Source organism: Bufo gargarizans, chromosome 11 (assembly GCF_014858855.1).
Source record: "Bufo gargarizans isolate SCDJY-AF-19 chromosome 11, ASM1485885v1, whole genome shotgun sequence".
Lineage (NCBI taxonomy): Eukaryota > Metazoa > Chordata > Amphibia > Anura > Bufonidae > Bufo > Bufo gargarizans.
Window position 1 is genome coordinate 84,602,302 of NC_058090.1, and position 27,560 is coordinate 84,629,861.

The window sequence follows — 27,560 nt, forward strand, 5'->3', positions numbered from 1 at the left end:
ATGCTACAATATATTAGAGTCCTAGTCAGATCATGTCCAAACTTCATCTATTTATGGTCAAAATCTTGGGACACCCAGTAATATCTAAAATAAGGTAGCTAGAATGCTCGTCAAAGCTCCATAAAACTTTAGACAAAATCAACCTCTCAGAAGAAAATTGGTCAGCCTACTGATTTAGATGGACCATCTTTATGTCTCCTGAGCGTAGCAGCTCTTAACAGTTGGACCTTAACTAGTCAGGAAATGTATGGCATATTCTAAGGATAAGTCATCGACATATCATATAAGCTGATCAGGATGCTCCTCAAAGCTCTATAAAACTTTAGCCATACACAACTTCTCTTAGAAGACATCTGGTCAGCTTATTGACTATAACTGGCCAACATTATGTCTCTTTAGCTTTGAAACTCTTCACAGATACTGAAAGCTCCATCCACCTAGCCGCACTCAACTTCTTAGGAGACAACTGGTTGGCTCACTGACTGTAAGGGGACAATCTTAAGTCTCCAGCTCTTCACAGGCATAGCATAGACATAGCTTGAGACCCCAGGGATGATCTCCCAGGCCCCTGGAGAAGGAAACTCTCCTCTCAGGTCAAATAATGAATACAGATTCTGTGCTCTATCCTACAGCATGATGGGAGAGGTATTCAGGATATGTGTGGGGTGCAATACAGAAGACTGGCTCATACTAGACCACTAGGCTTGTATCGAAGCCACCAGATCTTAACACTAGAATCCATTTAAAACTCTGTTCGAAGCTTTCTCCTTCGAAATATTCTAGTAGTTCTACAATACAGTACATAGAGGTGATCGCCCTCTTCTCACGACCGAGCCCTTCACCTCTGCTTGTTTTTGTCCCACAATAGTCATGTTCTCACAGAAAATGTCATCCTTGAGGAATTAGAACCAGGAGTCAGAAGAACAAACTGACCTCAGGGCATGAACTAGAGGTTAGAACGTTCACCCTGGAGATGGGAGGGATTACCATGAGATATAAAATTGATAAACCAAATGTACAGCTGGTATAACCTGGGTATCTCCTGTATATAATTATATAAATACAGCTGGTATCAGTTATACATCTTCTTGTATACAGTGATATGGAGCATGCTGGTATAACCTGGGCATCTCCTGTATATAATTATATATGTACAGCTGGTATAAGTTATACATCTTCTTGTATATAGTGATATGGAGCATGCTGGTATAACCTGGGCATCTCCTGTATATAATTATATATGTACAGCTGGTATAAGTTATACATCTTCTTGTATATAGTGATATGGAGCATGCTGGTATAACCTGGGCATCTCCTGTATATAATTATATATGTACAGCTGGTATAAGTTATACATCTTCTTGTATATAGTGATATGGAGCATGCTGGTATAACCTGGGTATCTCCTGTATATAATTATATATGTACAGCCGGTATAAGTTATACATCTTATTGTATATAGTGTTATGGAGCATGCTGGTATAACCTGGGTATCTCCTGTATATAATTATATATGTACAGCTGGTATAAGTTATACATCTTCTTGTATATAGTGATATGGAGCATGCTGGTATAACCTGGGCATCTCCTGTATATAATTATATATGTACAGCTGGTATAACCTGGGTATCTCCTGTATATAATTATATATGTACAGCTGGTATAAGTTACACATCTTCTTGTATATAGTGATATGGAGCATGCTGGTATAACCTGGGTATCCCCTGTATATAATTATATATGTACAGCTGGTATAAGTTATACATCTTCTTGTATATAGTGATATGGAGCATGCTGGTATAACCTGGGTATCCCCTGTATATAATTATATATGTACAGCTGGTATAAGTTACACATCTTCTTGTATACAGTGATATGGAGCATGCTGGTATAACCTGGGTATCCCCTGTATATAATTATATATGTACAGCTGGTATTAGTTATACATCTTCTTGTATATAGTGATATGGAGCATGCTGGTATAACCTGGGTATCTCCTGTATATAATTATATATGTACAGCTGGTATAACCTGGGCATCTCCTGTATATAATTATATATGTACAGCTGGTATCAGTTATACAGCTTCTTGTATATAGTCATATGGAGCATGCTGGTATAACCTGGGTATCTCCTTTATATAATTATATATGTACAGCTGGTATAACCTGGGTATCTCCTGTATATAATTATATATGTACAGCTGGTATAAGTTATACATCTTCTTGTATATAGTAATATGGAGCATGCTGGTATAACCTGGGTATCTCCTGTATATAATTATATATCTACAGCTGTATGGTTTGTGGTCCTCACAGTAATAATGTTAGCCATCTTCTGACTTGTAGGAGGGTCGGGAGTACTCGCCAGCTGCGACAAATGCGGACAATGGAGGGGGCAAGAAGAAACAGAAGGAGAAGGAAATGGATGAGCTCAAGAAGGAAGTCACTATGGTGAGAAAAACGTAATGCCCCCTGCAGCCCCCTGTAGTAAGGCAGGTTCCCTCAGTATTTGTGCAGCCGTACCTGACCACTACCTGCAGGGGGAGGGAGAGTACAGCTGTCTAAAACAATAGTGAGTTAGGGGGGGGGGGTGTCTCAGACTACCTCACACTCCTGTAGACACTGTAGCTAAACTTTAGTCACTGATCATAACTCTGCAGTAATGGAGATGACGAGCTAAAAAAGTGGCCAAGTTGTAAAATCTGTGGAAAGTAAAGAACAGGTAAGTGTCCTTTATAGGTACTGACTTATAGGTGATCACTGAGCTCCAGACTGGACATTCACTTTACATTAGACCTATGATAAGTAGATGAGTGTTGTGCAACTACTGGTTATTTTCATGAACAGGATGGGTGTCATGCTAGTTATGTGTACTCCACCTCCATGTGATATGTGTACTCCTCCTCCATGTGATATGTGTACTCCTCCTCCATGTGATATGTGCGCTCCTCCTCCATGTGATATGTGTGCTCCTCCTCCATGTGATATGTGTACTCCTCCTCCATGTGATATGTGCACTCCTCCTCCATGTGATATGTGTACTCCTCCTCCATGTGATATGTGTAGTCCTCCTCCATGTGATATGTTTACTCCTCCTCCATGTGATATGTGTACTCCTCCTCCATGTGATATGTGTACTACTTGTCCATGTGATATGTGTGCTCCTCCTCCATGTGATATGTGTACTCCTCCTCCATGTGATATGTGTACTACTTTTCCATGTGATATGTGTACTCCTCCTCAATGTGATATGTGTACTACTTTTCCATGTGATTTGTGTACTCCTCCTCCATGTGATATGTGTACTCCTCCTCCATGTGATATGTGTACTCCTCCTCCATGTGATATGTGTACTCCTCCTCCATGTGATATGTGTACTACTCCTCCATGTGATATGTGTACTCCTCCTCCATGTGATATGTGTACTCCTCCTCCATGTGATATGTGTACTACTTGTCCATGTGATATGTGTACTCCTCCTCCATGTGATATGTGTACTCCTCCTCCATGTGATATGTGTACTCCTCCTCCATGTGATATGTGTACTCCTCCTCCATGTGATATGTGTACTCCTCCTCCATGTGATATGTGTACTCCTCCTCCATGTGATATGTGTACTACTTGTCCATGTGATATGTGTGCTCCTCCTCCATGTGATATGTGTACTACATTTCCATGTGATATGTGTGCTCCTTCTCCATGTGATACATGTGCTCCTACTCCATGTGATATGTGTTTTTCACCTCCATGTAATATGTGTTCTCCACCTCCATGTGATGATATGTGTTCTCCACCTCCATGTGATACATGTACTCCTCCTCCATGTGGTATGTCCTGTAATTTGCCCTTCTCTGAACAATATAAATAATTCATAAATTTTCGGCAGGATGATCATAAACTTTCTCTTGAAGAAGTGTCGCAAAAATATGGCACTGACCTGGTCAAGGTAAGAGCCGACATGTGTGAGCAGAAAACACCTATTAAGGGTGAAATGTAATCTATGTGTACGTGTCTGGAATATGGCGGCCGGGCTGGGGTCAAGCGAGACAATTGTGTCCTCTAATATCCAAAGGGAACCACTAACTGGGATAGCAGATCTTACAGATGGCCAACCAATATTAAATTGACCCCAAAAGCGCTCCTTGGGGGTGTGGTATTGTCAGGTATGCCCCGCCCCTCTGAGTCACATGATGCTTCTTTATTAGGGTGGAGGAGGAGCCTCTTTATGTTACTATTGGGGGTCCACAGTCACTAAAAGGAAACTGTCTCTGTATGTATACATTATATATGCCGCCATGTCTCCGTGCTGGACCCCTTTAACTTGGCAACAGATTTAATATAATTTAAACACAATAAAACCCCTGAGGACCTGACTCCATCCATGATAATGAACAGCACACAGCCTGCCGCTCAGTCACAGCCTGTGTCAGCCGATCACATGCCCCAGTTATCTCACATGGTGCGACGAGATGTACAGACACCATGTCACCGCCACACAGGAGACAGCACCGGGGGCAGCATTAAATGTGCCACGGCTAATAACTGGATAGGAGGGTACAGTGTCGGAATGGGGTACCTAGGGCCCACCAGTAAAATATATTTTGGGGGCGGCCCACCGTACGGATACCTATTATCTATCTATCTCTATTATCCATCTATCTCATATCTATCTATCTGATGGAAAGGAGGGAACATACTCCATTATTCCAGAATATTTAAAGATCTGCACCTGTCATCCTTGCCAGATTGAAGGAATGTTCTATAATTGTTTAGTTCTTCTGTTTTTCAGCCTTGGCTAGAATTTACTCCGAAACTCAATGGAAGTGTCAGTTTTCACCTATCGTTACCTGTTGCGGAGTTAAGCAAGGTCAAAGTTTCCTAAAGAGCTTTACATGACGTGTTTTAGGTGTCCACCATTCTTCCGGATCCTCATGGTTAAAGGTTTATTCCAGTCTTCGTGAATACTTTAAAGAACCGCAGGTGATGCTTCTTCACAGCACTGTAGGATCTGCCATTTCAGGTTAGCCGTATTTTTTAATCCTACAGTGCTGTTAAGAATGACCTCCTGTGGTTCTTCAGCGTGTTCATGAAGCCTGGATTAACCATGTGCATCCAGCAGAATGGACTATCTTCTACAAATTACACTGGTTAAAAAGGGGCGTCTAAACTTTTGTCTCACTCTGTATTTATAAATTTCTCAGAGTACAGTAATTTTTTGTTTCCTGCTCACCACTGCTGCTGTCATTCTTCATCTACTCCCAGGGTCTCACAAACACACGTGCTGCTGAAACTCTGGCAGCAGATGGCCCCAATGCCCTCACACCTCCTCCCACTACCCCAGAGTGGGTAAAGTTTTGCCGTCAGTTGTTTGGTGGATTCTCCATCTTGCTGTGGATCGGAGCAGTTCTCTGCTTCCTGGCCTATGGAATTACAGTCGCCATTGAGGATGACCCCACCAATGACAATGTCAGTATCCGCAATGTTATCTGAAAAACTTCTGGACTTTCCGTGACCCTTTCCTTGACCTTATCTTTTCTGCCTCTCCTCAGCTCTATTTGGGGGTGGTCTTAGCTGTTGTCGTCATTGTCACCGGATGCTTTTCCTATTACCAAGAGGCAAAAAGTTCTAAGATCATGGATTCCTTCAAGAACATGGTGCCCCAGGTAATGGACTGTCTAGTGGGAAGATGGCAGAAGCCTAATATCCACCCTTGGTGTCTTCTGTTTCAAATACATCTTTTGAATGTTTGGTGGGTCTTGTGGTGGTAGATTTACTTGAACTTCCCAATGCACAATCTAGGCCAGTGCCTCAACCTACCGTATGCCATTTATAATATGGTGTTCTCTTATTAGACAGAGGAACTTTTAGACCTCCCCAGGAACCAGGGCCCAGATAACTATAACTCTGCCCCCAGGGCAGATTTTGAAGTGGTATTCTTTATTAGGGCACCTTCTTCCTAACAGGAACTGCGGAAGGACTCCATTTCAATATTCAAGTCAGGTCACAATCTACTCAGGACTTGAGTAGCTGAACCAACCACAGCTCTGACAGTGCCATGGAGTTAAGCCAGCCATACACTTTAGATGTATATTTGCCAAAACATTTATTTTTTCACGAACGGCTGACCTTCTAATTTACTTGGAACTCAACAGATGCTGGGGAAGCAAGGGTTTGAGGGGTTGGATTTCAATATGCCTGGTCCATTAGTTCTCGGAAGATAAGCTGCCATTAGAAGTGTCTGGCAATGGTTTACTGCCCTCTCCTTGGCCGAACTGAATGAGCATGTGTATTTGGGAGCTGGGTGATATAGCTGACACAATAAATGGCCACGATGGGCATAAAATAATCCCTTCCTTACAGCAGCCTGAGGAGTGACAACCATTCTAAGCACATTTTTAGTCTGGCTAGTTTTGTATGACTTAACCTACTCACACACATAACATGGAGGTTAGACATCTCCAACACATAAAGATATTTTGGTTGGGTCACCAAGCCCTAGCTCTAGTGCCCATAGGACTCTCAACACAGTCTTAGTGCTCTCAGATATATGGAGTCACTGACCTGTGATTTGGATGTCCAGCATCTAGGCCATGAGAGCAGAATGGACATTACAGCCCACTATCTTTCAGGAAGAAGTGTCTCATAATTTGCTGTGTACCTTGTGTTCCTCCAGCAAGCTCTTGTAATTCGTGAAGGGGAGAAGCTGCAGATTAATGCAGAGGCTGTTGTGGTTGGGGACCTAGTGGAGATCAAAGGAGGAGACCGAATTCCTGCAGACATAAGGATCATCTCATCCCAAGGGTGCAAGGTACCTCCACAAGCACCATATTCATTACTAGTTACAGATATAGCACTTCGTATTAGATACTCTAGTTCACAGAAAGTTTCAGTAATCTCAGAAGGAGCCTGGCCTCTTCTTTTTTGGTCTATGCCCCTTATCGCAAAAATATTCTGATATTTTGATCTCCCATCAGGTGGACAACTCCTCATTGACTGGAGAATCAGAGCCACAGACTCGCTCCCCAGAATTCACCCATGAAAACCCTCTGGAGACCAGAAATATCTCCTTCTTCTCAACTAACTGTGTGGAAGGTAAGAAGGAAGATGCAGTGGACTTGAGAAAGCAATAAGAAAGTCAGATACTATACCATGTCTCATCTGAAGGGTTATTCACAGTTTTTAGAGACACACTTCAGAAGGTCGGAAGAGTAGACAGGAAATTGGTGTCCAGAAATATGGTACAGGTGGAATGCACAATATTATTTCATAAAGGGGAATTCTCAACTCAAATACTTATGGCATACCCACAAGAGTCCCATAAATGTCTTATAAATGTGGGTTCCTCCTCTGGTACCTGGCCTGGTGAGGCAGCTTCCAGCTGCCAAGTGATTGGAGAGGTGACTACACATGTGCAGGAGTCTCTCTGTTAACTTCTATATGAGTTATGGGAAAAGCCAAATAAGCAAGATACTTCACACCAGCACCATGGAGAGACAGCCATCTTGTTCCTTCTTGATTATAGAAGTGTGGGAACAGACTGTCATCAGAGTAGGACACCTATTATTCTAAAATTTTAGTATTTTTTATATTGTTTCCTCCCCACCAAAGATAGGAAAATATGCATCCAATGATGCCTTAAAGAGGTCTCCACTTTGTTAGAAAGGTCCATAGCATCCCCCTATAACCTGTGGCTAAACCTGCCAAAAAAGTGGTCAGTTTTTCTGCAGTGCCTCCACAGAGGAAATTAAGCATCACACAATACCCATTGCATGACAAAACAGGTCCTTAAGCACTCTCCACTTTGTCCAAAAGATGAGGATCCTGAAGACAGGACCCATTCCTATATGAAATCAATAGTAGGGTTCATAAAAATTTGTTTTCTAAAGCGGACAACCTTTTTAAGAACAGGACACTTTCTGCTTGTTAGGTGTCATGCTAAAGTGTCATGTGACTCCTTCTTTTACTCACAGAGGGGAGGACCATATGTGGCTAAAACCTTATATCTCCCTCGTTGTTTGTAGGGACAGCTCGTGGTATTGTCATTTCTACAGGAGACCGCACCGTGATGGGCCGTATTGCCACCCTGGCTTCAGGCCTGGAAGTAGGCCGCACACCTATTGCCATGGAGATAGAGCACTTCATTCATATAATCACGGGAGTGGCCGTCTTCCTCGGTGTCTCGTTTTTCGTCCTTTCCCTCATCCTTGGATACTCTTGGCTGGAAGCCGTCATATTTCTCATTGGTATCATAGTAGCCAACGTGCCTGAGGGTCTTCTGGCCACAGTCACGGTGGGGTGTAGGCATGTTTAACCTCTATTAGTTAACATGTATAAGAAATAATAATCAAAAATGATTTTTCGGTATCTTCTATGGCTTCCCCATAGGTGTGCTTAACCTTGACAGCGAAGAGAATGGCTCGTAAGAATTGTCTTGTAAAGAACCTTGAAGCTGTAGAAACTCTGGGGTCCACATCAACCATCTGCTCTGATAAGACGGGAACATTGACACAGAACCGAATGACTGTGGCTCATATGTGGTTTGACAACCAAATTCACGAGGCGGACACCACCGAGGACCAGTCAGGTTTGACATGATGCATGGCTGATGAGTGTTTGACCAGTAGATCACATAGCACACGGGCACCACCAGGGTCATTGACAACGTAGGAAATGTGCCACAAATAGACTGTATGGTCCCAGTATACGTGATGTGATCTAATTAATGCTTGTCTCATATTTTAGGGACAACATTTGATAAACGATCTCTCACTTGGACTGCACTGTCTCGGATTGCTGGACTCTGTAACCGCGCCGTCTTTAAAGTGGGCCAGGAAAATATTCCTATCTCCAAGGTGAGTAATTAAGAGAAGGAACCTGCTCACTTAGAAGTATTGCTAATCTACTAACTAATGGCATGTTGTTACTATATATATAATAAGACAGATACGTGAGATAGATAGATAGATAGATAGATATGAGATAGATAGATTCTTAGAAGGACATGCTCAGAATCAACCTTTTCATATTATCCATATTTAGAGGGACACAGCAGGAGACGCCTCAGAATCAGCTCTTCTGAAGTGCATCGAGCTTTCCTGTGGCTCAGTAAGAACGATGAGGGACAGGAACCCTAAAGTGTCTGAGATCCCATTTAATTCGACAAATAAATATCAGGTGAGTAAATGACACAGCCAGATATTAGAGGGCTAGACATGATCTACACTGAAGATAGATCTAAGATGTGGTAACATGTTGAGGACTCTATAGGCCAAACCTCCAAGGAAGGCAAAAGTTTCCATAGAGTGAAAACTGTACTCATCAAATTTTCTCCTTGAAGAATTATGATGTTCGAAAACAATTTATTATACTTTCTTCCTTCCTCAGTTATCTATTCATGAATGTGAAGACAGTCCTGATAGTAATATGATGGTCATGAAGGGGGCACCAGAAAGAATTCTTGATCGCTGCTCTTCTATTATGATGCATGGTCAGGAACAACCTCTGGATGAAGAGATGAAAGAAGCCTTCCAAAATGCATACTTTGAACTGGGAGGACTGGGCGAAAGGGTCTTGGGTAGACATCTTTGATTTTAATATATTCCAGATGCGGCATGGTCATTCCAGTGATTTGCCCCATCAGCTCCACCACCACATTACAATAAAAAGTGTTGCCTTTTTGCCACTGGTCAATACAGTCTTTACCATGGTGAGGTTAGGAAATTGGCCATTGTATGACTTATTTCTTTCAGGTTTCTGCCATTCCCATATGCCCGCTGAGATGTTCCCGCGTGGATTCAAGTTTGACACTGATGAAATTAACTTCCCAATCACCAACCTGTGCTTCATAGGACTCATTTCTATGATAGATCCACCCAGGGCTGCTGTTCCTGATGCCGTTGGCAAGTGTCGCAGTGCTGGCATCAAGGTAACTTTCCATGTTGGAGAGCGCCAATAGTGCAAAGAAAAAGTAAAACATAATGTTGAAATATAAGGCTCAGTTGAGGGGACCAGCGGTACAGCTGATAGCATACTCATTGGCAGTGAAGGATAGGCCAACCTGTAGAGTAGAAGTATGTGAAGGCAGAGGATAACTCACCTTTTGGCTTAAAACAGAGGTAAAATGAGTCAGATATTGTATTTCTCGCAGATTGAAGAAAAAGTCCTCATTAAATCAAGGAAAATAGCCTTTCAGAATGACTGCTCTGAGGAAGGGATCAATAAGAACTCTGAAATGCATCAAAACTGGACTTGAGTCAAGGTTTTTATGTAATCATGATTGTATGATGACAATTGGGAAGTGTTTTGGAGTCGAAACAACCTTCTTTTTGGACTAGGCAATCTCCTTGAAAAGAGACGTAACCATGATCAAGTGAAGACCTTGTGCCCTGTTCTATGGTCTTTTAAAGTTTAACTTAGGTGACCTTAACTGAATGAGTTCACTTTAGAAGCAATATCTCAAACATGTGTTCATGGTCATATCTTTTAGGTCATCATGGTAACCGGAGACCATCCCATTACTGCCAAAGCAATCTCCAAAGGTGTAGGTATTATCTCTGAGGGGAATGAGACTGTGGAGGACATTGCGGCTCGGCTTAACATCCCAGTGAGCCACGTCAATCCCAGGTGATTCTTAGTTTTACATGAATTATTCACAGATGACACTGAAGAGTCTGTTTAGGGTTACATCATATAAAGTCAGTGTTTTCTGCCCCCTGATGCCAGTTTCTTCAAAGGATTGGCAGACAATGCTCACATATTTTGAGAAAATTTATTGGGTGTAAGGTATTGTTATGTGCTATCAGCCACACCTGTAAGCCACAAGAGTCATATCAAGTGGCTCATGTGTAATCATACCAAGGACGATATTTAGATGACATCTGCACAATAACCAACTTCCTCCATCTTGCCAGGGAAGCCAAAGCATGTGTCATCCATGGCTCTGACCTGAAGGACATGACCTCAGAACAGTTGGACGACATACTGAAGAACCATACAGAGATTGTGTTTGCCCGGACATCACCACAACAGAAGCTCATCATCGTGGAGGGCTGTCAGAGACAGGTAGAGTTTATGGCAGTGCTGAAGTAGGGGAACCTTGATTAGAGTTACTTTTTGGGGGAACTGGCCTTCACAATGATGAGGGTCAGACATTTGTGTCAGTGGATATCATGTCCCAACATCAGTGGTGCCTCACAGCCTCATAAAGCTTCATTTCTTATGGTACCACCTTATTGACCCCACTTACGATGACACTAGCACCATAACTCAGTGTAATCTCTCTCACAGGGCGCTATAGTTGCTGTGACAGGTGATGGTGTCAATGATTCTCCAGCTCTGAAGAAGGCAGATATCGGGGTGGCCATGGGCATAGCAGGGTCTGATGTCTCCAAGCAAGCGGCAGACATGATCCTCCTGGATGATAACTTTGCTTCCATTGTGACTGGAGTCGAGGAAGGTTTGTAAGAGCCAAGTGTCCTCCCAGCTTATTATTATGCATGACAGATTGAATATAATATAGCCTATAACTAAGTGGACCACACACATAGGCAATGCTTCTCGTCAAAGGACTCCATTAGTCTTGCTTTCAAACAATATGGTGGCCAGTAGGGGGCAGCCTCGAAGGTTTCTGCTGTAAGCATCTAAAGCCAAGCCAAATGTGAAGGAAGATATCAGTCGCGCATACGTATGTCAATGGCCATGGACGTTCTTACAGCTGAAGACATGTGGCATAGGGTTGATGGTAGCAGACAGTCATCCCATCCAAGACCTTTCCCCAGCTCGAAAATGCTGGTAACAGGTATCAGCAGACTACATTCACACCCTATAAACATGACTACTCTTGTTTCTAAAGAGACAGGGCTACAAAGACGTTTGTCATGTGACTTCCTCTGTCATGTGACCTCCTCCCTGTCATGTGGCCTCACCTCCTGTGTCATCAAGGGACCTCCTCTCTGCATCATGTGACCTACTTTGTGCCATGTGACCTCTCTACTGAGAGAACACACGGAGGAGAGGGACATATTTCACAAGATGGTGACATAGGTTTACGCTAAAATAAATTTAGGGCAAAATTTGCACTTTTTAGTTCATTGAAACTGCTCAAATGTAAAGGATATTATAGGTTTAATGGAGTTACCCTCAGAAAATCTAACTGTGAGGTCACATTAGTGTCCCTTTAAATAATTTCACGCCCAAAATAATGACTTTTTGTGATGCATTTACATAATATTTACGTATTGTGATTTTTTTTTTCCTTTTTAGGCCGCCTGATTTTTGACAACTTGAAAAAATCCATTGCTTACACTCTGACCAGTAACATCCCGGAGATCACGCCATTTTTACTCTTCATCATCGCTAATATCCCTCTTCCTTTGGGCACAGTCACCATTTTGTGTATTGATCTGGGCACAGACATGGTGCGTACATCTACTGTCTAGCCAAGGGGTCAGTAACCTGTGGTGTGCCAGCGGTTGTCAAACTACGACTCCCAACGTGCACACTTGCTTGGCTGTTCTTGCAGTAAATGGAGCATGCTGGGAGTGAAGGAGGTTGCTGACCCCTGCTCCAGCTGTATTGTGTAATGTGAGACTTTATTTCCTATCTTATGATATCATTTTACATATTATTTGCAGTTTGTGGACTCCATTGACTTATTGCGGCATGAGGTTCAGTGAGGATGGTGCCTCATCAAAATCATTTATAGGCTGTGCTCTACCAAATATAATCTCCGCCTTTAAGATGGCTTCCGTCCCATAGTGGATATCATCCTACAGACAGACAATTTTTTTTAAAATTTGTATTCTCCCTGATTCAGGTACCTGCCATCTCACTGGCCTATGAAGCTGCAGAGAGTGACATAATGAAGAGACAACCCAGGAACCCACGGACGGATAAACTGGTGAACGAGCGTCTTATCAGCATGGCATACGGGCAGATTGGTGGGTCCAGGTCCTACATTTTAAAATGCAGAACGCAGTACCATTTATGACCAGTGGGTGGAGATGAGGAACCTTTTCATATGCTAAAATGTCCCTTGTTGGCTCTGCTGAATACCAGAGAGGGAATAATCGAGCTGTATTTCAGTTCCTTGATTTCACGAGGCCATTCAGAAGGTGCAGCCTTCACAAGCCATTCTAGCTGAACGTTATCAGTGAAAAAGCTGGCCGATTGATAGCTTCCCTTTAAATCACTTCTATTATTGTTTCAGGCGTGATTTCCCTTTAAGTAGCGCTTCCAAGTCTGTGACATGTGAAGGCTTCTGGTCCCCAGGTCTTGGATTCTGCTTGTTCTTCTCCCGCATCAATGACTCTGCACAGTGCACACCGCTCTGTTATTTATTCATTACCGCTGAACTGACTTTCATTATTTAATTAGCCTGCCTCCGAATTGGAAGAAAATAAAATAGGGCAATTTGTTTCCAGGTCTGAGCTGCAATGATTAATTGCTCTGTTTGGAGAGTGAAATGACAGATTACAGCTGTGCAGTTATGCGCCGAGCTACGCTGTTCTGTGGAGCGCCAGGAATAAAAAGATCAGTCTGTCTGCGTGTAATGCACGGGATAGGTAATTGACAAAGCTTTCCTTGTATCTCCTCAAGATGAATGTAGATCCAGCAGTTAATTACACCAGAGTCCACAGACAATGCAGAAAACTAGGTTAGACCTTGCCTGCTGGGACAGAGGAGCTTCCAACCTAGAACCTGACTGATGGCCAGACACAACACTAGAGGACAACCAGGAGTATTTCCAAAATGTCAGGGTCATGGGCACGGCCGGCCTTATGTCTGACGTTCCAATGTTACACCACGTCATACAGTGTTCAGATGACCAGGCCATACAGTATCTAATTATAAGCACCATACAGAAAGGCAGGTAGTGTTCGGGAACCCCTGGAAATTCTTACCTCAGGAGACCACAACAAAACAAATTCAGACCCCAGACCTTTAAATATATTAAGATTCAAGACTAGACCTGCAAATAAATTCAGACCCCAGACCAGACTCCTAAATTAATCCAGACCCCAGACCAGACCCCTCAATCACTTTAGACTCCAAACCCCCAAACCAATTCGGACGTCATACTGCAAAACTAATTCCAACCCCAGACCGCTAAATTTATTCAGACACTAGAACAGACCCATAAATGAATTCAGACCTCAGACCAGACCCCTAAATTAATCCAGACCCCAGACCAGACCCCTCAATCACTTTAGACTCCAAACCCCCAAACCAAATCTGACATCATACTGCAAAACTAATTCCAACCCCAGACCGCTAAATTTATTCAGACACTAGAACAGACCCATAAATGAATTCAGACACTAGACCAGACCCCTAAATTAATCGAGACCCCAGACCAGACCCCTCAATTACTTTACACTCCAAACCCCCAAACCAATTCTGACGTCATACTGTAAAAATAATTCCGACCCCAGACCTCTAAATGTATTCAGACACTAGTGACAGACCCATACATGAATTCAGACCTCAGACCAGACCCCTAAATTAATCCAGACCCCAGACCCCTCAGTTACTTTAGACACCAAACTCCCAAACCAATTCTGACGTCATACTGCAAAACAAATTCCAACCCCAGATCTCTAAATTTATTCAGACACTAGAACAGACCCATAAATGAATTCAGACCTCAGACCAGACCCCTCAATTAATCCAGACCACAGACCAGACCCCTGAATCACTTTAGACTCCAAACCTCAAAACTAATTCAGACCTCATACTGCAAAATGAATTCCGACCTAAACATCAAACCAGACAATTAATTCAGATGTCAGACCCCAAAACTAATTCAGACCCCTAACTCTATTCAATTGCTTCAACAGACCTATAAATGAATTCAGACCCCAGACTAGACCTCTATATGAATCAGGCCCCAGACTACACCCCTGCATTAATTCAGACCCCAGATCAGACCTCTAAATAATTCACACCCCAGACTAGACCTCTGTAAATTTATTCAGAGAACAGACCAGGCCCTTAGTTCATCAGACCCCAGTCCAGACCCCTAAACGAATTCATACCCCAGATCAGAACTCACATCAGATGGCAGACCGCACAACTTTTATGGGGCCCAATGCTGAACAACTTCTTTGCCAAGCAATAAAACATTGTTTTTTCATGTAGTGCCCACAAGGTGGAGCTCAATGCAAAGAGATCAATGGTAAGTACAAAATTCCTATGCAGTGAGCTCCCCCTAGTGGTGGCTGTAGACAAACAGCTTTTTAATAGAAGAGAAACATATTCGGGTTTTTTTAAACAAAATTTTCTTCTGCTTAAAGGAAAAAATGTAAGTTTTTGTATGGGGCCCTGTGAGATCTGTGTAAGCCCCTGATCAGATCCCAGCAGTCAGACTAACCCCTTAATGACTTCAAATCTCAGATCATATACCCTAATTGAGACTCCTGAATTAATCTGACCCCTAAAAAGCTAAAAGCAGGCATTTGCTTACCCCTCCTTGTTCTCAACTTCTCCTGTCTTCAGGTCTCTGGCCTACTCACAGTTCCTAAAGCCAACTAGTGTCAGGGAGTTATGGGCAATGCTGCAGTTTGATGTCCTGATGATAGGCTGATAACCAGTCCAGAACCACAGACAGTGGGCAGAACACTGGTTGGGAAATGCTGCAGCATGGCATGGTGCCCAAATACCAGTGATATACACTGGACCTACAACACTTCTGTACAGAGGAATAGAGAACAATGCTGTACAATCTTAAAGCAATCATACACTACAAAGATAGTACATCGTACAGCGCCATGAAAAACCTATATAATGTCTAACTAATACTTCTGTACAGATGCTACCAAGATTCATGGTGGTCGCATGCCTCATGTGCCATGAAAACCCCTAAGATCCACCATGGCTCTTTGGATTAAACTCTATATATCTATAAACTTTAAAGGGTTGTCTTCTCGGGACAACTCCTTCTCATGATTATAAACTGAGGTACAAGAGAACAAACAGAATCTGCTGTTGTAGACCTAAAGGTCCATAAAATCAGGATGGAAACCACTACTTAAAGGGGAATAACACCTTATGTATCTATTGAATGAATTTTTCAATGAAATGAAAGAGCTGGAAATAGCTTCTGCTCCAGCCTTCAGACTGTGTAAACGTCTGGACATATTGTCTCTCCAGGTATGATCCAGGCCCTTGGTGGGTTCTTCACCTACTTTGTAATCCTGGCAGAGAATGGTTTCTTGCCCTCTCGATTGCTGGGCATACGTTTGGACTGGGACGATCGGTCAAATAATGCCGTAGAAGACAGTTATGGACAAGAATGGGTAAGTGAAACTGTTCACCTTATCCTTGTCTGTGTGAGCGGAACTAGACTGATACCTTTAGCTAGGACATAAGTAGTCTGAAGCACTGCTGAATCCCAGTGAGAAGTCTTGTGAGATGTCTTCTTATGATGTCAGCCTGTAGGTGGCTTCCTACTCCTCTCAGCAGACTGCATCAGGTGAGGATCCCAGATAAATCAAATACTGGTAGTCATCTTCATACCCCTATGTTACCACTACATATACTGGTTTTAAGATCTCCTGGTGTACTATAGGTCTTAGGTTGTTCATTATCCGTACTGTGATGTCTAACATCAAACGCTTGGTTATTCTTGCCAGACCTACGAGCAGCGGAAAGTGGTGGAGTTCACCTGTCACACAGGTTACTTCGCCAGCATCGTAGTCGTCCAATGGGCTGACCTGATCATCTGTAAAACCAGAAGGAACTCTGTCTTCCAGCAAGGCATGAAGTAAGGAGCTCTTGGTGTAATCACAACATTCAGGTGCCAATAGTTATTAGTAATCTAGGGTTGTGGTCCAAAAGTGTCAGGATGACGGAGACGTTAAATACAGAGGTTCCTCATCAAGACAGTCTTTTACACTTTAAACATGGGACTTCCCAAAAAGTACTCCAACCTTCTGTACTGCCTGGGGTGAGGACAATGCCAAGGAGTCCTATAATGGGTCACATCAACCTCCTGTATTCACATGTCTGGTCTTAAAGGAACATTTCTGAGCTATCCTACCAATGCAATGTTGTCTGTCTCTTCAGGAACAGGATTCTGATATTTGGTCTCCTGGAGGAGACGGCGCTGGCCGCATTCATGTCCTACTGTCCTGGAATGGATGTTGCCCTCCGAATGTATCCACTGAAGTGAGCAGAGCAATCATGCAGTAACAGCCGCTGCTTTCTGTTATCAGCCATGTTCTAACACCATAGTCACTGACATTGATATGTGATTACCAGTTGCACCCATCATGCATCACATTTAGAGGATAGACAGTCATAAATCAGTACGTTATCCCAGTGCTGTTAATAGTAGTTAATCCAAAGAGTTTGCCATCAGATTATAAAGCCATAAAAATCATGACTTCATATCTGTGCTTGTTTAATCTGATTTATGTGTGCTGGTCTTCTACTGGCGGTATGTAGCATGTCCAGCAGATGGTGCTAGCAGCATAACATTTTCTCAAGCACAAAAATTTAAATACTCATAGACAATACTATACTATGGTCCTCACTCAGAAGCCAAAATTCTATATGGTTCAATATGTGCAAATAGCCCCAAAAAGTGATTTAAAACATCTATACAGAATCACTTACCAGTAATTTTTTAAATCACTGGTGTTCGAAGCTCGATGGCTTTCACTAATGTGTCCGGTTATTACTGATGGAAGGGATATGATTGACTTTTTCTGTTTCACAGGGTGACATGGTGGTTCTGTGCCTTCCCGTACAGTCTGCTCATATTTCTATATGACGAGGTCCGCAAACTGATCTTACGCCGTGATCCTGGAGGTGAGAAAACTGAGGCATACGCTGATGATAGACTATTATAGTACTGCCTCCTGTCTACCAGAATATAAGTACTATAATACTGCTCCTATGTACAAGATGATAACTACTATAATACTGCTCTTATGTACAAGAATATAACTACTATAATACTGCTCCTATGTACAAGAATATAACTGCTATAATACTGCTCCTATGTACAAGAATATAACTACTATAATACTGCTTCCTATGTACAGGAATATAACTACTATAATACTGCTCCTATGTACAAGAATATATCTACTATAATACTGCCTCCTATGTACAAGAATATAACTACTATAATACTGCTCCTATGTACAAGAATACAACTACTGTAATACTGCTCCTATGTACAATAATATAACTACTATAATACTGCCTCCTATGTACAAGAATATAACTACTATAATACTGCCTCCTATGTACAAGAATATAACTACTATAATACTGCCTCCTATGTACAATAAAAAAACTGCTATAATACTACCTCCTATATACAAGAATATAACTACTATAATACTGCCCCTATGTACAAGAATATAACTACTATAATACTGCCCCTATGTACAAGAATATAACTACTATAATACTGCTCCTATGTACAAGAATATAACTACTATAATACTGCCTCCTATGTACAAGAATATAACTACTATAATACTGCTCCTATGTACAAGAATATAACTACTATAATACTGCTCCTATGTACAAGAATATAACTACTAGAATACTGCCTCCTATGTACAAGAATATAACTACTATAATACTGCTCCTATGTACAAGAATATAACTACTATAATACTGCTCCTATGTACAAGAATATAACTACTATAATACTGCTCCTATGTACAAGAATATAACTACTATAATACTGCTGCTATGTACAAGAATATAACTACTATAATACTGATCCTATGTACACGAATATAACTACTATAATACTGCTCCTATGTACAAGAATATAACTACTATAATACTGCTCCTATATACAAGAATATAACTACTATAATACTGCTCCTATGTACAAGAATATAACTACTATAATACTGCTCCTATGTACAAGAATATAACTACTATAATACTGCTTCTATGTACAAGAATATAACTACTATAATGCTGCTCCTATGTACAAGACTATAACTACTATAATACTGCTCCTATGTACAAGAATATAACTACTATAATACTGCCTCCTATGTACAAGAATATAACTACTATAATACTGCCTCCTATGTACAAGAATATAACTACTATAATACTGCTCCTATGTACAAGAATATAACTACTATAATACTGCTCCTATGTACAAGAACATAACTACTATAATACTGCCTCCTATGTACAAAATTATAACTACTATAATACTGCTCCTATGTACAGGAATATAACTACTATAATACTGCTCCTATGTACAAGAATATAACTACTATAATACTGCCTCCTATGTACAAGAATATAACTACTATAATACTGCCTCCTATGTACAAGAATATAACTACTATAATACTGCCTCCTATGTACAAGAATATAACTACTATAATACTGCTCCTATGTACAAGAATATAACTACTATAATACTGCCTCCTATGTACAAGAATATAACTACTATAATACTGCTCCTATGTACAAGAATATAACTACTATAATACTGCCCCCTATGTACAAGAATATAACTACTATAATACTGCTCCTATGTACAGGAATATAACTACTATAATACTGCTCCTATGTACAAGAATATAACTACTATAATACTGCCTCCTATGTACAAGAATATAACTACTATAATACTGCCTCCTATGTACAAGAATATAACTACTATAATACTGCTCCTATGTACAAGAATATAACTACTATAATACTGCCTCCTATGTACAAGAATATAACTACTATAATACTGCCTCCTATGTACAAGAATATAACTACTATAATACTGCTCCTATGTACAAGAATATAACTACTATAATACTGCCTCCTATGTACAAGAATATAACTACTATAATACTGCTATGTACAAGAAAATAACTACTATAATACTACCTCCTATATACAAGAGTATAACTACTATAATACTTCTCCTATGTACACGGATACATTTTAATCCATTTTGGCAGTTACATTTGTTCACACTGGCTATACGCGTTCAATCATATTGGGTGGTGAACGCTAGGAAAAGTCTTAATGGGGACATTATTCCAAAGAAAAATCTTTCCACTGAATGTCGAACAGAAATGTTAGAAAATGGCCAAATTCTTTTCACACGATTGTTGGCTAATAGGATAGTTCATTGTTAATTTTTATAATGGTTTCGGTTGAAATTGTCCATTTCGATCAACTGTAGACTAATGTGTATGGCCAATTTAAGGTCCTCTTTTTGGTCATAAATGGTGAATATGATCATTATGTTACCTACATCTAATTGTCTCCTTTTACTTTCAGGATGGGTGGAGAAGGAGTCATACTACTAAAGGCTTACTGCTAGAAGAAGATGCCATGCTGGAAGGCTACATATGCTGTAGACATACTGAGACAATGACATCCACTTTATATACTTATGGTGGGGGTGTTTTTTAATACCATGTAGATGCTTGAGACTTGTACTCTGGTCACCACCCCAGCCATGGAAATTAATGGTACATTCATATGTAGTTCTAGCAAAAACTGGCAGATAGCTATAGCGGAAGCCACACTATTAACCCCTGTGTCACTAACCACAGTGCCCACAGTGGGCTCCTGCCACCTCTGACAGCTCCTCCGAGTTGACCTGTACTGTGATCCTCCTATTCTTCCTGTTCTGCCAAGGTGTATCAAACATATGTACTTCTCCTAAACTTTATAAAACATATATGTTCATAAAATTCAGTCACTCGTTGTCCGTGTCAGTATCTCAAATATAGCTAAAATCCTGTATTTAAAAGGATACTCCACTTCTGAACATCAGATTATAGGCTGAGCCTACATACAGATGCGTTGTATCTTCCTGAGAATTCTGAGGGTTGCCATTTGGAATCTGTCAACATTGTGATGACAGACACACCCCTATCAGCTTAGCTGAGATCCCACAAAATATCTCCTAGTGAATATCATTGTTTGAGGTTCATAGTCATCCAAACTGACACATCTAGCCAACACATTGGAGATTCACATGCATGATCTAAAGGTGACCTATAGCTTGTGGCCCTAGGAAGATCTAAAGATCACTTTCAAGATCTAAAGGTCATCAACATGTGCTCATGGACATAGAAACCTGTGGCTAGCACTCTGGGGTCCTGAGTTAATATCCAACCTTGGACACCATCTGAGTACTGCACATCTAAGTATAGAAGCAGGGCATACTTGTCTTAAATGAAGTTTTCAATTCATACTTATCTTCATTTCAACATGTCAAAAAGATGACTGGTGAAGTTAGAGCTGGCCCCCGTCCAGAACAAGAGGCCAAAAGTCCAATTGCTGTGTCTCAACCTCTTCAGCCTTGGTCTAAGATTTCCTTCAAAGGTTGTTCCTGAAAGAACAAGTTATTCTCTATCCGTTGCATAGGAGATAACCAATCTCAAGAACTGGGTTGCCTTCGTTGAGGATGGTACCTGCTACTCCTTTCAGCTCTATGGCACTGCTGAAGGTAGCCAAGTACAGAGCTTGGCTCTCTTTAGTAGTCTCATAGAGCTTTCATGGTGCAACAATGTGCTTTTTGGACTGTTACGCCATTCAAAACTGGGCCAGTAAACTCCCATTCTGGAGAAAACTGCGGGTTCCAATGGTTGCCCCCCCCCCCCCGCCCCCGAGATCTAACAATTGCACCTTATTGATTAAGAAAAGTATAACCTGTTGCAACAGGAATACCCCTTTAAGTGGGACACCCTAGCTTACAATGCATTTTTTTTGTATATAATCTTTAACGAGATTCAAAGAGATTTCACAGGCATGATATATGTCACATTTGGAACAATGCTAATTATGAATATACACTTACCTAAAGAATTATTAGGAACACCATACTTATACGGTGTTGGACCCTCTTTTGCCTTCAGAACTGCCTTAATTCTACGTGGCATTGATTCAACAAAGCGCTGATAGCATTCTTTAAAAAATATTGGCCCATATTGATAGGATAGCATCTTGCAGTTGATGGAGATTTGAGGGATGCACATCCAGGGCATGAAGCTCCCGTTCCACCACATCCCAAAGATCCTCTATTGGGTTGAGATCTGGTGACTGTGGGGCCATTTTAGTACAGTGAACTCATTGTCATGTTCAAGAAACCACTTTGAAATGATTCGAGCTTTGTGACATGGTGCATTATCCTGCTGGAAGTAGCCATCAGAGGATGAGTACATGGTGGTCATGAAGGGATGGACATGGCCAGAAACAATGCTCAGGTAGCCCGTGGCATTTAAACGATGGCCAATTGGCACTAAGTGGCCTAAAGTGTGCCCAGAAAACATCCCCCACACCATTACACCACCACCACCAGCCTGCACAGTGGTAACAAGCCATGATGGATACATGTTCTCATTCTGTTTACGCCAAATTCGGACTCTACCATTTGAATGTCTCAACAGAAATTGAGACTCATGAGACCAGGCAACATTTTTCCAGTCTTCAACAGTCCAATTTTGGTGAGCTCGTGCAAATTGTAGCCTCTTTTTCCTATTTGTAGTGGAGATGAGTGGTACCCGGTGGGGTCTTCTGCTGTTGTAGCCCACCTTTCTTTCCCATTCTGACATTCAGTTTGGAGTTCAGGAGATTGTCTTGACCGGGACCACAACCCTACATGCATTGAAGCAACTGCCATGTGATTGGTTGACTAGATAATCGCATTAATGAGAAATAGAACAGGTGTTCCTAATAATTCTTTAGGTGAGTGTAAATGCACAGAGCAGTAGTATAGTGAATACCATAAAAATATTACAGTAATGTATACATGTTCAAGATGTTAATAAAGACCAGTTCTACAACCAGAGCAAACCAATAACATCCCTCCCCCCCCTCCCCGAAACCTTATATGTCTCTCCATATAACAAATCGTACTAGCCGTTAAACCTCAATCAATTAAAAGTCTCCCCAGGGTCCCTGCAGTTTTCCTCTTTAAACACCATTCCGAAGATAGAAAAGGCTTCATTAGTTCCCTCAGTTCTGCATCTGAATAAACTATTTGAATAAATCCTTCCCACCTCTTGAAAAATGAACTAATGCGTTTACCCCTAAGGGTATCCGCCTCCACTTTTTCCAAGTCAAAGCACTTTTTAATGTGTTGGAATACTTCATTTGCTGAGGGCACACGTGGTTGGAGCCAATTATTGAATAGGCATCGTTTGGCCGCCAGGATAATTATGTGAACAATTGGATGTATGTGCCTATGCTCCGGGAGGGGGGGCATGAAACAGAATAAGTTCAGGAGTATTAGAAATGGACGTTTTTAAATACTTTTTTATTTGGCTTTTTATTCATTTCCAGAATTTCGTTGTTTCCGGGCAGGACCAAATCCCATGAACCATGTCAGATCTATCAAGATGACATTTTGGGCAACAAGTTATTCGCTTTTGATTCTGGGCTTGAGAGGAGAATTGGAAGCCGTTTATTGCTTTATGCAACATTCGGAATTTCGTTTCTCTCCGACCCTCATTAAATACACCCTCTCCCAGCCCTGCAATGTTGTTTGTTGCACCTCGATATTAGGGAAAGCTCTTTTCCAAGGTGAAAAAAGAGTTTCCGCAAGGGGTTTTTGTTTAGCCTCTCTAATCTCCTGATAAAGCTCAGACAGTGACTTTTTAGTGTTTCCCTGGCCTATCACATGATCAAACCTATTTAGAGATAATGTCCCTTTTGGGTCACGGATTCTATTATATAGGAAACTCAGGCGAATATGTGTTGTGAGCGATTTAAATGGTATTTTTCCTGTAATTCAGTAGAGGAGTAATAACGGTGCTCCTGCGCGTTCCATAAATCTAGAGCCCTTGTAATGCCCGCCGTCTTCCATACATTGAAGTGTTTAAGTTCTAGCCCTACTGGAAATTCCAGATGGCCCCATAAGGGCATGTGCTTAGATAGTGTAAAGGGAAGTTTGAATATTTTACGGTACTCATTCCATGCTGCTATGGTATCTTTTATCAGTAGGCTCGATTTTATCAAGGGGGGGTTTGGCTGAATATTTGGTATGTAGGAGGGCTTTCAGACTCCAAGGGTACACTAATTGCGATTCCAGGGCTCCGTTAGTATAAAAATTGGTGTTGAATAGCCAATCAATACAGTGCCTCATAAGACTTGCCAGATTATATAAACTGAGGTTCGGTAGTGATATACCCCCCTTTAAGTTTAGGGAGTTGGAGTTTCGTCAGCGCTATTCTGGATCTTTTACCTGCCCATAAAAACAAACTGAATGCCCTTTCTAATATCTTGAGTGTTTGAGAAGGAGCGGGATCATCTGCATGGGATACAGAAGTTTCGGAATGGCTATCATTTTTAAAAGTTGGCCTCTTCCCCCTTGGGAAAGAACTTTTATGTGAGTTGTGTTCGTTTGTGGAGGGATATCTGAGCCCCACATGTAGCCAGTAAAGATTTGAGATAGCGTTGGGGCAATGTCGTGGGATAAGATGCGAAAAAAATTCCCCAGTATACCCATCTGGGCCAGGAGCCTTCCCAAGTGATAAGTTTTTGATGGTATGTCTGACTTCTTCTGTTGTTATTGGTGCATTAAGTGTTCCTCTATCTAGGTCTGATAGGGTGGGTAGAGGGACTTCTTTTAAACTCGTTTTATTGAAGTTTAACAAGAAAGGCATGTTACATCAGCACAAGTAGAGAAGTAGCAATTCCAGGATAAATCCCACGCAGGGGACATAGTGCAAGTACAGCAGTACAGGACAGTATTGCATTAGATCCGATGCAGTTAGAAGATGTACTAAGTCATATATCGTGTAGAGACCACAATTGCCTCAATACACATAGACATATTACTACACATCAGCAGCTGAATACATACAAGCATTATGCACAGTCAAAGGAGATGCGCACCATTCACCCCACACTTTGTCAAACTTTTGTGGACACTTCCTGTGAGTATAGACAACCTTTTCCATGCTTACAGCCTGATTGACCAGCGCTTTCCATTGACCCAGTGTAGGTATTCTATCATCCATCCATCTCAGGGCAATGGCTTTCCTGGCAAGGAATAGGGTTTCACTCAGAAGAATCCTGTGATGGTGACCCCAAACCTCCTCATCAGGGATACCGAGTAGGCAGCTTTTTGGGCACGGCGGTACTGCATTTGGGACTATTGTGGAGAGTACCCCTACCACAGCTTCCCAGAAGCACCTTAAGTATGAGCAATCCCACATGAGATGCCAAAAGTCTGCCCCGTCCTGATGACACCTGTGACACCTACTATGTGACAGTCTACCCATTTTATGCAATCGGACAGGTGTGAGATAACTTCTATGCAGGATAAACTGTTGAATCAGCCTATTAGTGACTAACGGGGAGACCCGCGTCGGAGACAGCAGTGCTTCATTCCAATCATCCGCCGATAGGGAGGGGATGGAGTTCTTCCATTTCCCTTCAACAGCAAGGGGGTTCATCAGCGTGCGGTTGTTAAGCAGGCGCGTATAGAGTGCAGAAATAATACCTCTCGGGCCCTGCGATCTAAGAACTCCTATCAGGGGATAATTAGAAATTTTGCGACCTCCTGTCCCAAACTGTGCTGTTAGCGCATGCCTTAATTGTAGAGATCTAAAAAGGAAAGAGCGAGGCAATTCAAACTTTTCTTGTAACTGAGAGGAGGAGCACAGACTGCCGCCAGTGTATAAATCACTCAGTGTGTTGACACCCTGTGCCTTCCAAGAGGGACTTCTTTTAACCATTCCTCCATTCTATTACCTTGATGCCTAGGCTCTTTATATAATGCCGCGTAAAAATCTCTTAATATGGTATTAACACCTTGAGGGCTGGAACATAGTTTCCCTGAATCGTCCCTGAGGGTACCTATATTTGTCACCGGTTTGCTACCCTTTGCCAAGGCAGCTAGAAGTTTGCCAGCTTTGTTGCCGTGTCTAAATAGATGGGCCTCCCATTTGGATTGGGCTATAGTTTCCCATTTCCTAAATGTAGTCTCAAAGTCTAGCTTGGCCGTCTGCCATTTTTTCAGTAGGGCCGGAGAAGGGGTGACCCTGAACGCTGTGTATGATGTTTTCAGGTTATCACTTAGTTGGCTAAGTTCTTTTTTAATGGTAGCTTTCTCACTATACATGTATGCCATGATTCGACCTCTAAGGACTGCTTTCCCCGCATCCCACAGCAATTGGGGGCTAGTAGATTCTTCATTGTCTCATTTATATTCAAGCCACCATCCTCTGAGGATATCCCTAAAATTTTCATCTTATATTAAGGATGAGGGAAACCTCCATATAAAATCTGTGCCTTTAGGGGAACTCTAAATCTTCAATTGTAGGTTTCGAAAACTGACCAATATTGTCTCTGTTAGTTAAAATGTAGTCAATGCACAACCATGTGCGTGTGAAAAATGGGTGTATTCCCTGCTTTCAGGGTGAAAGGTTCCCCACACATCCATTAGACCAGTATCTCCCAAGAAATGTGTTAGTCTCTGGTCTCCTGGAGGTGAGGTAGTGTTTGAAAGGCCCCCTCTTTGTCTATCCTCTACATGATTAAGAGCTGTGTTCGTATCTCCACCAACAATTTTTTGTTTGACAGGATCTTGCAATATTTGGTGCCCCAGGGCTGTAAAGAAATCTGTATCATGAGTGTTAGGACCGTAGATGTTGAATATGCTCAGGTCACCCGAAGGTGACGAGAGGTGAGTATGTGACACCCGGCCACTGTCATCATGGGAATGATTCAACACAGTATGTGTAAGACCCTGTTTCAGCAGGATTAGAACCCCGGCTTTTTTCCCCTCCGCAGGTGATTCTAGGATCTCCCCCACCCAGAGACGTTTCATTCGTGGAAAGTCAGAAAGTGTCAGATGTGTCTCCTGCAACAGTGCGATATCTGTATACAAACGTTTCAGATGTTTCAGTGTCATCATTCTTTTGCCCTTGACATTCCACGAAACTATTTTTATGTGATCAGCTATTGAGGGCATCCGATCGGGATAGGATATACGACTTTGACATTGGAGAAAACACAAACCCACCCTCCCACATCCCCCCCCCTCACCTTAACAACAACTTGTAACAGTAACTTCATGAAGGTAGATAAGGTGATAACCATCACCTCAGCCTTCAACTGAGAAAACGTATATGTCAAACCGTGAATTTGGTCTTCACTTTTTTCCAACAAGAAGCACAATATGAGAATATAAGTATTAGCACCCCATGGGGCGTCGAACACAAATAAACATTTCAAGAAATCAGGTGATAACCTCCCACCACCCGGGGGCCCTAGACATGTGTCAGCAAGGTAGTATTTTTATTTTTCCCCTTATTTTTAGGACTATAAATAGATCAGCAACATAACCAGGGATATGATGTAGTATGCGATTCCTTTCCAGCTCGGCTCATGTGGTCCACATGTCATAGGGCTGAATATATCATGTATGTAGGGGCCATAAAATAGTCACCACATACATGACAAGACCAGAGCCATTGTCTCAGTATTTCGTGTAAGGAGTGTAATACATTGACTATCCCCACATGTCAAGGGAGCCCGGGACAGAAACATACATAGCCAAAAGAGAGTACTCTCGCCTGTCTAACATATACATTTTGATACCTTCAAC

The 27,560-nt window shown here is 41.8% G+C and overlaps 1 protein-coding gene and 1 long non-coding RNA gene across 2 annotated transcripts in view; one reads left to right on the forward strand and one right to left on the reverse strand.

Annotated features, from left to right (window-relative positions):
- Window positions 1-20,695, forward strand: part of LOC122921494 (sodium/potassium-transporting ATPase subunit alpha-2) — a 28,035-nt gene extending 7,340 nt beyond the window's left edge. The window contains exons 2-23 of the mRNA XM_044271490.1: window positions 2,348-2,452; window positions 3,888-3,947; window positions 5,264-5,467; window positions 5,551-5,664; window positions 6,675-6,809; window positions 6,976-7,093; window positions 8,023-8,291; window positions 8,387-8,585; window positions 8,744-8,853; window positions 9,041-9,175; window positions 9,386-9,575; window positions 9,751-9,926; window positions 10,488-10,624; window positions 10,912-11,062; window positions 11,288-11,456; window positions 12,263-12,417; window positions 12,816-12,939; window positions 16,151-16,296; window positions 16,633-16,763; window positions 17,066-17,167; window positions 17,721-17,812; window positions 20,273-20,695. Coding sequence (XP_044127425.1) covers window positions 2,348-2,452; window positions 3,888-3,947; window positions 5,264-5,467; window positions 5,551-5,664; window positions 6,675-6,809; window positions 6,976-7,093; window positions 8,023-8,291; window positions 8,387-8,585; window positions 8,744-8,853; window positions 9,041-9,175; window positions 9,386-9,575; window positions 9,751-9,926; window positions 10,488-10,624; window positions 10,912-11,062; window positions 11,288-11,456; window positions 12,263-12,417; window positions 12,816-12,939; window positions 16,151-16,296; window positions 16,633-16,763; window positions 17,066-17,167; window positions 17,721-17,812; window positions 20,273-20,301 — 3,051 coding nt within the window. The 3' untranslated portion in view covers window positions 20,302-20,695. The remainder of the gene's footprint in view (window positions 1-2,347; window positions 2,453-3,887; window positions 3,948-5,263; window positions 5,468-5,550; window positions 5,665-6,674; window positions 6,810-6,975; window positions 7,094-8,022; window positions 8,292-8,386; window positions 8,586-8,743; window positions 8,854-9,040; window positions 9,176-9,385; window positions 9,576-9,750; window positions 9,927-10,487; window positions 10,625-10,911; window positions 11,063-11,287; window positions 11,457-12,262; window positions 12,418-12,815; window positions 12,940-16,150; window positions 16,297-16,632; window positions 16,764-17,065; window positions 17,168-17,720; window positions 17,813-20,272) is intronic.
- The window catches only part of LOC122921496, a 38,971-nt gene that overhangs the window by 6,292 nt on the left and 5,119 nt on the right, over window positions 1-27,560 (reverse strand). The window lies entirely within an intron of this gene.